We start from the raw sequence: 13,869 nt of genomic DNA on the forward strand, positions 1-13,869 counted from the left end.
CTCTGTTTTTCTCTGTTTCAGGGTTTCATCGCAATGAAGATATGAAGGCCATTGATGTGCTTCCCATCCTCAAGGAGAAGGTCGCCTTTCTCTCAGGTCAGATATATGTAGTTACAATGTGTATCATTATTTTATATGATTGTAATTATACTTTTTTTTCAATGAAGAGGAGTCATAATCAAACCAGAGTCGTACGTTTGCATTGTTGCCCCTCAACCAGTCATTCCATATTGGATTGTGTCTTTGTGAGACTTGAGTGCTTTTAAAAATAAAATGTCTCATGTTTCAAGTGGAGAATATATCAAACTCTATTGTATCCCTATATTGCTGCAGAGACCTGGGTTTTGTAAAGTCATACTCTTTATCACAATAAGAACAAAATCAATACAGTTACTTGAAAGACATGATCATTTCAAATGGGAACAGATACTGTATGTCCCTTAAACAATACAACATGGCAGCTGGGTATCATTCTGTTGAAAATTCAAGCTTCAATTCTTTCCTTGTCCTTCCCTACTTGTTAGATTATTTAAGTGCACTCACTTATTTCTCTGAACTGTTTCTGACTCGTCATGGTGCTGACCTGACCTTTACGCCATTAGTGTTAACTGCATGGGCATTGCCATAATTGTAAGTGAGTTGGAGAGAGTGTTTTTCCCTCTTCATTAATAGTCAGTGTTGTTTGTTACTGCAGTCTGACTGAAAGGCTATTACTAGTCTTGTCATTGTGAGACTAATTTGACCCCTGACTCTTCAGTTTGACTCACTTTAGTCATGACTAACTGCAGAAATATTCACAGATGGCACGCATACAAATTAGCTGCTGTCATCTCAGAGAACTACTGCGTTCACTTTACATCTTTTTTGGGCAGTATTCTATAGGTCATATAGTCCAATGTGAATTCAGTAGCATCAGACTAACTGGAGGAACATTTTTTTTATTGACACCACCCTTCTCTCACCTTTTGCTTGAGTTAGCCGTGCTACAGTATATGAGCATTATCTACATGGGAAGTAGCAGTTGTTTAATGACCCTTTTGTCGTCTGATTTCTACCTAAAGGTGGCAGAGACAGACGCGGAGGTCCCGTTCTGACCTTTCCAGCACGAAGCAACCACGACAGAATACGTCCCGAAGACCTGCGCAGACTCATAGCCTACCTGGCTACTATTCCCAGGTAGGAAATGTACAAACACACATACACAGGGTTTCAGTGGAGGATTCATACTTTTTCAAACTGTGAACATGCAAACTTATAGATCCTATTCTTGATCCTGTGTTAATTTGAAACAGGCACCTCTTGGCCTCTTCTGCAGTCACACTCGCACACATCTCATCGCTTTCTTTGTGACTTTCCCACCTTGCTTGGATTTAAAAGGCTGAAGCATAGCCTGAGGCTGCAAAGAGCTTGGATGGTTTTATTTTGAATTCTCTGTGAAGGTTCAACCCCCCCCCCCCCCCTCTCATTTCCTCCTAACTCTCTAGAAATTACTCCTTTATGTAGGTTACCACTATTCAGTAACACTCCCACTCTGCTATTGATAATGTCTAGTTAGAGTGGATCAGTTCTAATTAAACAAAGTGTCATGTAGATTGCCACTTTTTTCTTTCAGCCTGTTGGCTTTTCTTTCCTGTTACCTGTGCTCTGTAGTTGTGTACAGACTGGAGCACCTTTCCTTCACATTTGACGCTCCAGGCTGCTCTGTTTGGAGTCGGTTGTGATTAGCCTGGAGGGAAGCTTGCTCTCTTCTGTTCTGCTGCTTCTGATCTCCATTGTGCTGCGCTTTCTAGTGCTTTGCAGGTCTAGTGCTTTAAGTCTTTTTCACAGTAGTGTTTGGAGATTTGTCTTGAGGCGAGAGGTGGTCCAGATCAATCACTGCAAAAATTGGGTCCAGGCTTCTTCAGGGCTCCATGAGGGCGTTCTGGGATGTCCAAGGCAAAATCAAAGATACTCATTGTCTGCGTATATTTCATAGTCAGCACTAGTCAGTATGATGCAAATGTTTGTATAGTGTAGATACTTTGCAATTTTGTATTAAAGTCCAAGAACAAGCTATCTTTTCAGAGGTGCATAAAAACTCAAAAAAGGGGTCCGATCAAGTCTGAACGGTGCAACTGACAGATTGTGATGTTTTGCTGTTCATTGTGCTTTTGTCTTCCTCTTTTAGTAGTGTTAGTTGGTGTGCAGTTTGAAGTGCAGACTAAGCTAAAACAGTTTCATGTTAAAAATGTATTCTTTATCTTGAGAGAGACCACCTACATTTTGTCAAATGCTTTCCTTCCTCTGTCCCACTAATAGAATTTGTTAAAACTATATTCAAAAATGTTATATTCAGTGCGTTTCTCTGAAAGTATTATGTGGCGTAGCAGTAAACGACAAGTAGCGAGGTTGCAGTTGGTGTACAAAGACTTCCAGACCTCCAAAAGGCTGAAACTCTTTAGGAACTGTGTTAAGTGGTAAGACTAGAGAGGAGACTAGATCTGTCAGAGTTGGCCAGCCGTCCAGTTTAAGGCTCAGAAGGAACCAAGTATCACTTACTCCGAAGGAGGTCAGCTTCTTCTCCTCAGCTTGATTTCTCTTTCTCCTGTCTCAAGCTTTCTTCTGTCTTTGTTACATCTGCCTCTCTCTCTCTCTCTCTCTCTCCCTCACCCTCTCCCTCTCTCTCTCTCTCTCCCTCCTCTACACTCTGTTTTTCTCTACCCATTTGGCTGCTGATCTGTTTTCAGAGAGTGAGGTCAGAGTGAGTTAGAGCAGGAGGGCCTGCGTCTGTTTCTGTCTCCTAGCTAGACACATTCAGATTAAAGCCTTTAACACTGAGAAACAACCTTTTATGGACTTCTACAGCAGCAGGACTCCTGGTAAGCAGCAGTGGAAATTTCAACGGTTGAATGTTTTAACTATTTTTTTTCCCTCCCCAGATGCTCTGGAGATTTGCATGGGATCTTTTGACTTTAAATCTTGTTGGCATGTTTGCAGTTATAACAGACCTTTTACAAAATGTACAATGAGTCTTTTTTGCTTTTTGTCTTGATAGTTTCTCTGTTTCTGTTACATGGGCAGTGACAGTGCTGTGACTCAGTAGTTTGACATTGCTTATTTTTAGCTCGTTTGTTCAGTCTTAAATCAATCACAGTGGATTGATTTTGTCCTTTTGTTGTCACTTGATTATACTCTCCCCTGGGCTGACCTAATGGTTTCATGTTAGCATAATACATTCATTTGAAAGTAATATATATTCTCATGTATTAATTTGCTCTTTATCATAGCATCTGACCTCTTTTATTCATGTTTTCTGCAGTGAGGAGGTGGCCAGACATGGCTTCACAGTCATTGTGGACATGCGTGGTTCTAAGTGGGACAGCATCAAGCCTCTGCTGAAGATCCTCCAGGAGTCTTTCCCTTCTTGTATCCACGTCGCCCTCATCATCAAGCCGGACAACTTCTGGCAGAAGCAGAGGACCAACTTTGGCAGCTCCAAGTTTGAATTTGAGGTGGGTGACACTCTACATACTTTATCTACCTAACAAAAAGAACCAAAAACATTTCTAGCCTGGGTTTCAGTGTTGTGGATGTTGTACATGAACCATTAGTGTTATAGTCTCTTTTGAGCATACAGGTTTATGATCGTTTTATTGTTTTCTACAAGAGATGGAGATATTTGTAGTGCTCATTACATCAATACATTTTAAGATGAACAATTAGTTGTAAGCTATTAGACGTATTGTTAGCTTAGCATAGCCATCGGTCTTAATTTATCAACTCTAATTGGACTGTTGCTCAGTGACAGTGGCACTGTTCTTTCCCGTGTGGGCATGTGGTGCTGGTATATTTAGTCCTGACCCAGTTACTATGGAAACAGGATATATAGGACATGGCGAAGCATTTCATGTGTTTGCGTAGAACACAATGATAACCAGGAGGTCACTGGTTTGAGTGTCTGGCTCCAAAGTTCATACTTCTGTATGTGTATATTGGTTGCAGTTTAAAAGAACCTTACAAAATTTGTTATTAGTTATTATAGCACCTATACCGGAGAGTACTCAGGCAGACCCCAGGCCCAAATGTAACATGTGCATTTTCATTGTATTTCCCTTACTCTAGTGAATGTCAGCAATTTTTGTTTTTACTTCCTAAGAGTTTATACCCGTGTATTTCTATCTTATTAATGATAACATTAATGCTGCTTAAAATGTCTGGAATGTTTTTTCTTTTTGGTCACCCCACCTATCTAAACAGTAGACATGTGGAGCCACTGACTCTACACATTCTTTTCATAATCTAGGTTTAACAGTGGGAAATATTTTGACAAGTTAACGTTTGATTGGTTTGGAATATGGAGATGATGATGACTGTGATGATAATTAAATCGGGGTGGTCTGTCTCCCTCTTGTCCTCCCTTTGTCCATTCATAATCTTTTTCACTTTTTTTCTTTGCCCACATTCACCCCTCTTTCATCTCATCTGTCTCTTTATTGTCACTTTGGACTACATTTGTCCCACATACACCCACCTGCACCAGACGGTGATGGTCTCCTTAGAGGGTTTATCCAAGATTGTGGACCCATCCCAGCTGACAGCTGATTTTGAGGGCAGCTTAGAGTATAACCATGATGACTGGATTGAGGTTTGGATACTTTTGCTTTTCATTCTATCTTATTTTCTTCTTCTCTTTAAAAGTCATAAAAAAAGACACCTGCTTCTTTAATTAAGAAAACATCTCTGTTTTTCCTCAGCAGGACTTAATCAGCAAGTCTTTTACCAATACTTAATTACGTGAAATTCAGTAGTAGAGAGCAGTAGTCACTTTTAACTTTAATTTCAGGTGCGGCTGTCATTTGAGACCTTTGCCAGCGATGCAGCGCGGGCGCTGGCACGCCTCGAGGAGCTCCAGGACACCTTGTCCCAGCGTGATCTCCCACGGGACCTGGAGGGGGCTCGGAGGCTCATGGAAGAACATGCAGCGCTGAAGAAGAGGGCCACTAAGGCCTCGGTGGAGGAGCTGGATGCACAGGGACGAAGGCTGCTACAAAGGCTACAGTCACAAACTGCAGGAGGTGGAAGTAGTAGTGAAAGTGGGTACGGTAACCGCACTGGGGGAGCAAGTGGAGATTCCAACGACCATCATCATGGATTCCATACGCATGCGGACGCACACAACCTAGTAGCTAAAGTGACGGGTTTGTTGGATAAGCTGCATGGGACTCGCCAAAATCTCCAGCAGCTGTGGCACATGAGGAAGCTGAAGCTGGACCAGTGTTTCCAGCTGCGTCTGTTCGAACAGGATGCAGAGAAGGTCAGAGTGCTGTTCTTTTTCTATTCCATTCTATTCACCATGCAATTCACATGATGATTGAAACCATATAGAGGATGAGGTTAATTGGTTCCTCACTGCCTCCTCATGTTCTTGCCCCTTGGCGCTTTTCTGTTAATATGTGCCAATGTGCAGTTTATGTCTTGATACATACAGGTATTTCAGGGTGCACAGGAGCTAGTCTGATGCGTGAGCATGCATGCATGCCAGTCTTAGCTGGTTATTTGAAAACATTACATTAATCCAGACATTTAAGTCCTCAACTCTCATCCCCATGCCAGCCAGATTAATGAGGCTGTGTATGTATATAGTTGTAAAAGCTTAACAGATGAGGTGCATTGATGAAACGCTAAAACTACTGGCCAGTGTTAATATACAATATATCCTCATGATATAACTTATATTTTTGACTACCTGTGGATTAATAATCTTAAAAGCTTTCTTGGTCATTTAAGATTGACTTGTTTTCGTGTGTAATCAAGTCCTACTTTGCATCTTTGTCAAATATTATCTGAGCTGTGTGTTTGTGTGCATGGAAACAGAGTAAATGGATGTGTGTGAGTATGTGCCTGTATGTCATCAGTGTTTCAAGAGAGTGGGATGTTGTGTGTCTGGAGCTGGGAAATGTAGCTATATGACCTGTGTTGAGCTGGAGGCAAATGCAGAGGCCTATGGAAAGTGTTAGAGTTGTAAGCAAACACACCTTTTCCATACACCAAACACATAGAGAGAGGAACACGGAGAGAACACACTGCCACATAAATGAAGGGTAAAGCGCAGTGGACACAAACAGCTTGTTATTTTGTTCCTACTTATTACAGAGGAGCTTCTCTTGCCTCTAGAAGTCAGTGCAGTGATGAGTGATGAAAGGTTTTGGTTAATTACAAACACCAAACAACAGGCCCTCTCTTATTCTCACAGCTGTTGCTGTGAGTAAACACGAGATGGAAAGAACCTTTTCATTTATAGCGCATTCTGTAAAACCTAACTTTATTTTCTCCCCCTCTTCTGTGAATAGATGTTCGACTGGATAATGCACAACAAGGGGCTTTTTCTCACCAGCTACACAGAGATCGGAGGGAACCACCAGCATGCTGTCGAGCTGCAGACCCAGCACAACCACTTTGCTATGAACTGCATGGTAAGACTTTGTCTTTGTCTCTGTCGTGCACACACACATGCACAGAAACACACACAGGCGATGCCGTCGCAAACTATCATCATTATTGTCATTCAGAGTAAAAAGCTAAACCACCACACACACAAACATGCACCTCTTCTTTTTCACAGTCTTTATCCCAAACTATCCTCTCCCTTGGGCTGTGACTTGCTATAGACTGACATTTTTTGTCCTGCCACTGTCTCTCTCATATTATTCAGCATGTTTTCCACTCTGCCTCAACTCTGCCCCCTCTATCATGTCTTGTCACAGTGCTGTTCCCATAATTGACCCATATTGCCTTCCTGCCCCTCCCATAGCTGTGTGCTGCCCTCTGCTGCTCTGCTCCACAGCCCTCCCTGCCCTCCCATACCTTACTGCTAAAAGCATTGCTGAGGACATTATACTGTATCGACTCTGCAGTCTTCCACTGCCCTGCTAGTTCTTATCAAAACCTTGAACCCCTCATGATCTTGCTCACTCAAAACATACACCATCACTCCCCGGCTCTTCTTTCCTGTTTCACCAAAAACCATACACTTTCCTGATTTCCCGTACATGGTCACATTTTATTTTTTTATCACAATTCATCAGTGAGAGTCACATTGCATCGTAATGCTGTATGATCCCAGTCTGTCAGATATAACTAAGCATTTACTGTAAACCAAGATTGAACCAGTTGATATCTACCAAGGCTGTACAGGATGGACTTGTGTCAGCAGAGCAAAATTGTTTTGGACTGATTGGCTTCAAAACTATCAAACCTTTAGCCCATTACCTCTAATTTGGACAAAAACAACCTATCCTTTACACATGAAAATGTTTTAAATCACAGGTATTTCACTTTAACCATCAAGAGTAACTATTGTCAGTGTGACAAAGGTGTAGCCAAGGGAGAGTGGGGCCCATGGCCTAAATGCTCCCACTCACAGTTTCGCAAATCACTGGTCTTAGGAACCGCGTGCTATGACTGGTGTCAACATGGGGGCCCAGGGGCAGCTTCAGTGGCCACCCAAAGCCAGTTGTGTCAACACTGCAGGTTGAGATGAACCAATAACCCCTGAGACAACAGTAGTAGAAAAGACAGATGGAACTGTCGTATAAACTCACACATATATTCACACACACACACACACAGTCGGGTACACTCAGTGGCCCCTCCACCCATTCTTCCACAGGAAGTGGTGTTTCCCCTTCCTGTTGCCTGCATGGCTAAATGGAAATACATAGTGTCAGGGTGTGTGTGTGTTTTTGTGCGTTTATGTAGCGATACTGCCTGTGTCCACTAGTTTCTGTGTGTGTTCCAATATATGTGAAAATGTATTGGACAGTAAAAACAAGGATAAACAACACAATTACCAGTACATGTCTGCCAGTTTCCACTGATCATCACATTATCAATATTGCTTTTGCAATATGGTATTAGTGATCATTGCTACAGGCATGGAAATTCATGTTAACATCATCAGTTTTAAGTAAAAGTTTAAACTTAATGCTAATGGTGACTGTTTGCAATTATGTAAGTGATAATGTGGCATGCACAATACAATAGATGGAGTTATGTTACTGTTATGCCCCCTATGGGGGACACTTAACAAATGCAGTTTGGGAATGAAGGAGTTTTCTGTTATTTATTTGGAAGGTCACTTACCTTTGCTATTACAGTATAAATATGACATTGTTTTATACTGTACCCTTGAATTCTAATTGATAGTCTCTAATTTAACTGATAAATTCATATTTTAATGACAACATAAAATATATTGAAATGTAACTAACTGCCAACTTGTCACACCGCAATTATTCACAAAATCACAACATCCAGTTGTGTGTAGAAATGTCCAAACCTATTTTATAGCTCTGGCACTGCAAGAAAACCCACAGACAGTTTAATGTTTAACAGTTTAACATTCCAACAGAGGAGAAAGAGACAGAAAAACTCAAAAGTCGTGGCTTTGGAAAACATCTTTAAACTGGCCTGTATGGAGGGGGTCATGTGTGTATATATGGACAGCAGGAATAAAATGCAGTTACAGAACATAATATATCACTCTTGTAAAATAAATAGCACAAAATACACCCGAAAACATACTCTCAACAAATAATAAACAAATTATAACATGGTCATGGATGAACGAGACCTGAACAAGTGGTTTCCCCTTTACATTGTAGATGCGTTTCCAGATTGGCTGTCATCCCTGGTTAGTTGTGCCGGAGGGACAGTAGTGGAAACATCATTAATGTCTTCTAATGGGCTACTTGTGCAATTCCAGGAGAGCAGGACGCTGCATTTTCCATTTTCCAATAACTTGCGACCCAGATGGAATGAACCTCTTTTCATATACAACTGTGAAGGCAAATAAAGTTGTTAATTAAGATTGCACTGTTTTATACCACTTAACTTTTTAACACCGTACATATACGGGCATGTGTGCACACATGGACACACACAGACACACAAATCAGAAAATCTATTTCTCACCTCAAGCACTTCATAATTTAGTATGAACAGGTCATCATGGCTAGTTGAGCAATTATATTCTTCTGTGCTGGAAACATAGTATATTGATCTGGCGAAGTTGTTCAGATTGTCTGTAAATATGAACAACAGTTTAGTTTTACACAACTTTATTTCACTTTAATGGGACCGTTTGATCAAGGATTTGTGTTGTGTCTTTTCAGTGACCACTCACCTATTTCCTCTTTCAAGTCTTTGTTTTCCTTAAGTAGTTTGTCAAAACTTTCATTCTCTCTTGTACAAGTCTCAGACAATCTGTCATCTGTTATAAAAGAGATATAAACGTTTCTCAATGTTGCACAAGTAGCCAAGTAGAATACTCATTCACCATTCATGCATGCACATATATTGTTTAACCTTTTATCACCCACTGTTCCACCTGCTGGACACTAGCACTTTTGCTAGTGCGATTAAAGGGTACAGGAATATGAGCATGTAATTGAACTACCTATATATGTGCTGTAAGACTCATGGTCAAACTTCTGGTCATTCTGGTCATTTCTAAAAAGAAGTCCCTGTTGTACAATAATTCAGGTATGATCCCCAGCAGAGTGTACAACGGAAATTTTAAAAATCTCCCTATTTTCAAAGCAGTTTGGCAATCCTACAATGTAATGAATCCTTGAAAACGTTATGTCCAAATTTCAAAGGGTCTAAATAAATTAGGTGAATCTACTCCAAAAGGGAGTTGGGTGTTAAAGGGTTCCACTTCAATAAAACACGGTGCTATACATCAATACAGTGTAAAAATATATGCAGTACACTTTTTTCCAGATTTTGTCACATCTGGGGAAATGTATGCTGCAACTTTAAGTTGTGATTTCATAAAAGAAAGTTCAGACTCACAGGTGAAGCTCAGACCGAGCAGCCCTCCGATTAACAGAATACACAGCAACACCAGACACACTGTAGTACGCCTGAAGAAACCTAATCAGAAGATAATGTTATTGTAATTTACCATTGTGATATGCTAGTTTTTTTTGTGTCTGTATTTATATTATTTGAGTATGTACCTTACCTAATTGGGGTGGTTGCTTCATTCCTGGTCCTCTGTTTGGGTTCACTGGAGGGCGTCTGATAGTTATGTATCTCTCGGGTAGAGGGTGGATGGGGGGTTGTGCAGTGTTTGGGTTCGGGGTGTTTTGCAGTGGTCTCTGAGTTGCAACTCTCTCTTTTTTCAACTCTTCTTTTCTCTGTCCTCTTGAATCAGGGCCTGATTCACATCCTCTTGAATACTTTTTTCTTCCTAAATCCAGACCAAGTGTATCTCCGTTTTCATAGGTGTTGTTGTGTTCCGACCATTTTTCAGCATCAATTTCCATGTATTCATCATCAGCACTGTCTGCTGCTGCTGGCCCCTCCATTGTTGAATTGTGTCTCTGTCTGTATGTGACTGTGTGTTATGTAGGCATAATGACTTTGTAGGAAGGACTTGTTTAGTGGGAGGAACTTCATGAGATCAATTTGAATTTCTTTCATTGGAATTTTCAGACAGAACAGTCACCTGCCTAAGGCAGAGGCTCCAACTCTTACCAACCTCAACTTATTACATCTTGCATATCTGGATCACCAGGTGACAGAATAGAGATGCAGGTTCATCTCCTGGCAATGATGCCAGGTTTCATTATGTTCTATAATGGCTGAAGTCCCTGGCAGGTGTTGTTGTAATGATTAATAGAACATTACACTCTGTGTTGTATTACATATATAAAGCTTACAAAAGCAATCATGAAACTTTAATGGTCCTTGCGGGGGAACAGGGTAATTTCAGTAGCAAATAGTGATAGATCACAAAACTAACACAAATGCTAAATATGTGCACAATACAGGTTATATAAGTGATAATTTTAGCACGCCAATAGAATAAAAATAGAAAACACTGGAACAGTCCTGAAGGCATGAAGATGATTTGCCTTGAGTTTGTATACAGAAGATATTTTATACAGATTAGGAATAGTTCCAGTCAGCACTGGAGAACAAGGTGTTGTGAAATCGATAGATAGATAAGAAGTCTAACAGTGACACAGCAGTGAACCCTCCATTCTCAAAGCAACTCTTCCTGCCCTCATACATGGGCTACATTAAGTGAGTTGGTGATAAATACAGAAAGCAATTTGTTTTTATGCTATTTAGCCCTCAAAGTAAAGGGATTGGATTTTGAAAATAAAATAGGAAAAGAAAGTAGTCTGAAGGACAACAAACTCATGTATGTTAAGTTCTGCTGTTTGGACAGTTGTTCATATTGTTCTGTGGTTCATTCACAAAGCAAAAACTACTGTGGCCTTTTTGTCTGACTCTGTAGATTGATTGATCTCTGGGTCAACAGTGTTGTCCTCTTTTTCCTAGTCTCTCTTTCTGTCTTGCCTTTTCTCTTTTCCTCTCTCTCACTCTTAATACCTTCTCCCTATCTCTGCCCCCCCTTTCCATCCATCAGTTTTGGATTAAGACTTTACCACCCAGTGTGTTTGAGTACTCCAACCTCTGTTATTTAATCTAATCCATAGTGTCCTACAGATGGCTCAAAGGCCTTCAGGCTTATTGGTTGTGCCTGGGTGTGTGTTCTCCTGAAGTCTTTTTATGCATATGTCCAAAAATCATCATAGTTTCCCTGTGATATAATATCTCATAATTTTCCTGTTATATTTTATTTGTGTCTTTGTAAAATGTATAATAGGATTATTGTAGCTCTACTGTGCACTGCTGTTCTTTTGCGTATCACAACTTACCTACTGCTGTGCATTCGAGAGCAGTTAGACTCCCTTGATTTCTCATGTGAGCCATACTTCTAAGCACACCACTGTCTCTATTATCCTCGAGTCAACATCAGACTTAATCTAGTGCTTTTGATGTCCCAGTGTCAAGAATCTCCTGGATTTTGGACAGTGGGAAATGTGTCTACTTGCATATGTTTGCATGCAACAACTCCTAAAAGTAAAAGTAAAGCTATTGAAAACCACTTCTAAACCCTAATTTCAGAAAAAGATACCATCAGAAATCATCTCAAAGCCTTACAGGTTGAACAAATCAAAGCACCAATCCAAACTTAAATGAAAACGCATAATTTGTGTTGTCTTCCCAAGACCCTGCTTCTGTTTGAGGGCTGTAGCTGGTGTTAGGTTTGTTTTTCCTCCCCGTTGTGATTGAAACAAGCAAACTAATACCAACCATAGGGTTAGGGCTAACCCAACCATAATAGGCTCCAGGAGCAGTAATTGAATAGAATAATAACAGGCTGTTAACACAGTTGTTAATTAGCGTTTGCTGATCCGTGCCTATCTACACAAAACAGCTTGGAGCCCATATATTAAAAAAGACTGAAAGATTAAGAGGCAAATGGGTTTCTTTTCATTTTTCACATGAGGTATGCCTCCCAAGTGAATGACTTTTTAATGTCCACAATGTGTGTGTGTGTGTGTGTGTGTGTGTGTGTGTGTGTGTGTGTGTGTGTGTGTGTGTGTGTGAGTATGTGTGTGTGTGTGTGTGTGTGTGTGTGTGTGTGTGAAGGGGAGGGGTATCTTATGACCAGGGTGCACGTATTGACTTTCATTCTTTCTGATATTACTTACTGTGTATGTTAATGTAATTGTGGCTGCTATATTTCACAAACACGCTTTGATTGCTTTGCAGAAATACAGCCAATCTTGGATGTTTGAAGACATAGTTGCAGCTTCATGCATCATGGCACCCAAAATGAAACCACAATACTTTAATTGGCAGCCTGTTTGTTTACCTGGGCACAATGCCCAAATATCAACATTGTTTATATAAGTCAGTTGGGCCTCAGGTCAGCTCAGATTTGAACCACTGGACTTTGATTGTAACAACTGTTAGCACACATCAGTATTTACATTGTCTATTGAATTAAAGCCAATCAGTTTTGGGATGTATTTTAATCAGTGCCATCTTGCTTCTCTGTCTCTCCTAAAACACAGAATGTGTATGTCAACATCAATCGGATCATGTCAGTGGGGAACCGGCTCCTGGAGTCAGGCCACTACGCCTCGCAGCAGATCCAGCAGATCTCAGGACAGCTGGAGCAGGAGTGGAAGGCCTTCGCTGCAGCACTGGATGAACGCAGCACCCTGCTGGAGATGTCTGCCAGCTTCCACCAGAAAGCAGACCAGGTACAGACATGCAACACTGATAGACACACAGAAACTCCAGGACAGTTCTGATGATGAAAAGACTTCCACTGGAAAGCTGAGGCATCACTTACATGCGTGCGCCATGGGTTACCATAAGTGTGTATTTTTTGTTTGATTATATGCACAAAAACACATCTACATATCCACAAATGATCATCATGCACTCAAGCAAACATTTTTGGCTGAACTAAACAAACTGTTGGCAGCTCCACTGGAATGCTTCAAAGTATCTGCATATAAGTTTTTGGTTCCCACATGCATACATTACTTACTGTGTAAATAAGAGGTGGAATGGCGCATATTAGATCTATTTCAGAATGTTAGAGGCTGACAAGGTTTTCTGTCATTTGTGCTTTCCTGGATAGTTTAGTATCCAAACCATATATAAAGAAATATAGATTTAAAGAGAAGCACTGGGGTTGCTCTATCCGTGATAGACCTAAAAGATCATTTAAATGATCTATACTGCTTTGCATTGTTTTGCTTACGGTTGCAGTAACAATGCATTAGTTAGTTGTTGACACCTGTTGTTTGCTGATTAGCCCCTTTTGTGTACAGTCTTTAATGCTCAAGACTTCTTTGTAAGCTATTGATATTTTGTTGTCAATATTGGTGGACAGAGCAGTATGTTTTCATGTTATGTTTGTAGCAAAATAGTCTCTGCTCTTGGTTCACCGGGTTGCTGTGATAGAAAGCATGTTTTTCATTCAAAGCTAGAGCTAGAGTCAGACTCCAG

At 40.6% G+C, this 13,869-nt stretch overlaps 1 protein-coding gene across 1 annotated transcript in view; it reads left to right on the forward strand.

Moving 5' to 3' along the window:
- triob (trio Rho guanine nucleotide exchange factor b) overlaps window positions 1-13,869 on the forward strand; it is an 88,520-nt gene that overhangs the window by 26,561 nt on the left and 48,090 nt on the right. Inside the window, exons 2-8 of the mRNA XM_070911896.1 lie at window positions 22-96; window positions 1,062-1,176; window positions 3,299-3,491; window positions 4,520-4,624; window positions 4,823-5,293; window positions 6,330-6,452; window positions 12,921-13,112. Of these exons, the coding sequence (XP_070767997.1) occupies window positions 42-96; window positions 1,062-1,176; window positions 3,299-3,491; window positions 4,520-4,624; window positions 4,823-5,293; window positions 6,330-6,452; window positions 12,921-13,112 (1,254 nt within the window). The 5' untranslated portion in view covers window positions 22-41. The remainder of the gene's footprint in view (window positions 1-21; window positions 97-1,061; window positions 1,177-3,298; window positions 3,492-4,519; window positions 4,625-4,822; window positions 5,294-6,329; window positions 6,453-12,920; window positions 13,113-13,869) is intronic.

This window comes from Enoplosus armatus, chromosome 9 (genome assembly GCF_043641665.1).
Source record: "Enoplosus armatus isolate fEnoArm2 chromosome 9, fEnoArm2.hap1, whole genome shotgun sequence".
NCBI lineage: Eukaryota > Metazoa > Chordata > Actinopteri > Centrarchiformes > Enoplosidae > Enoplosus > Enoplosus armatus.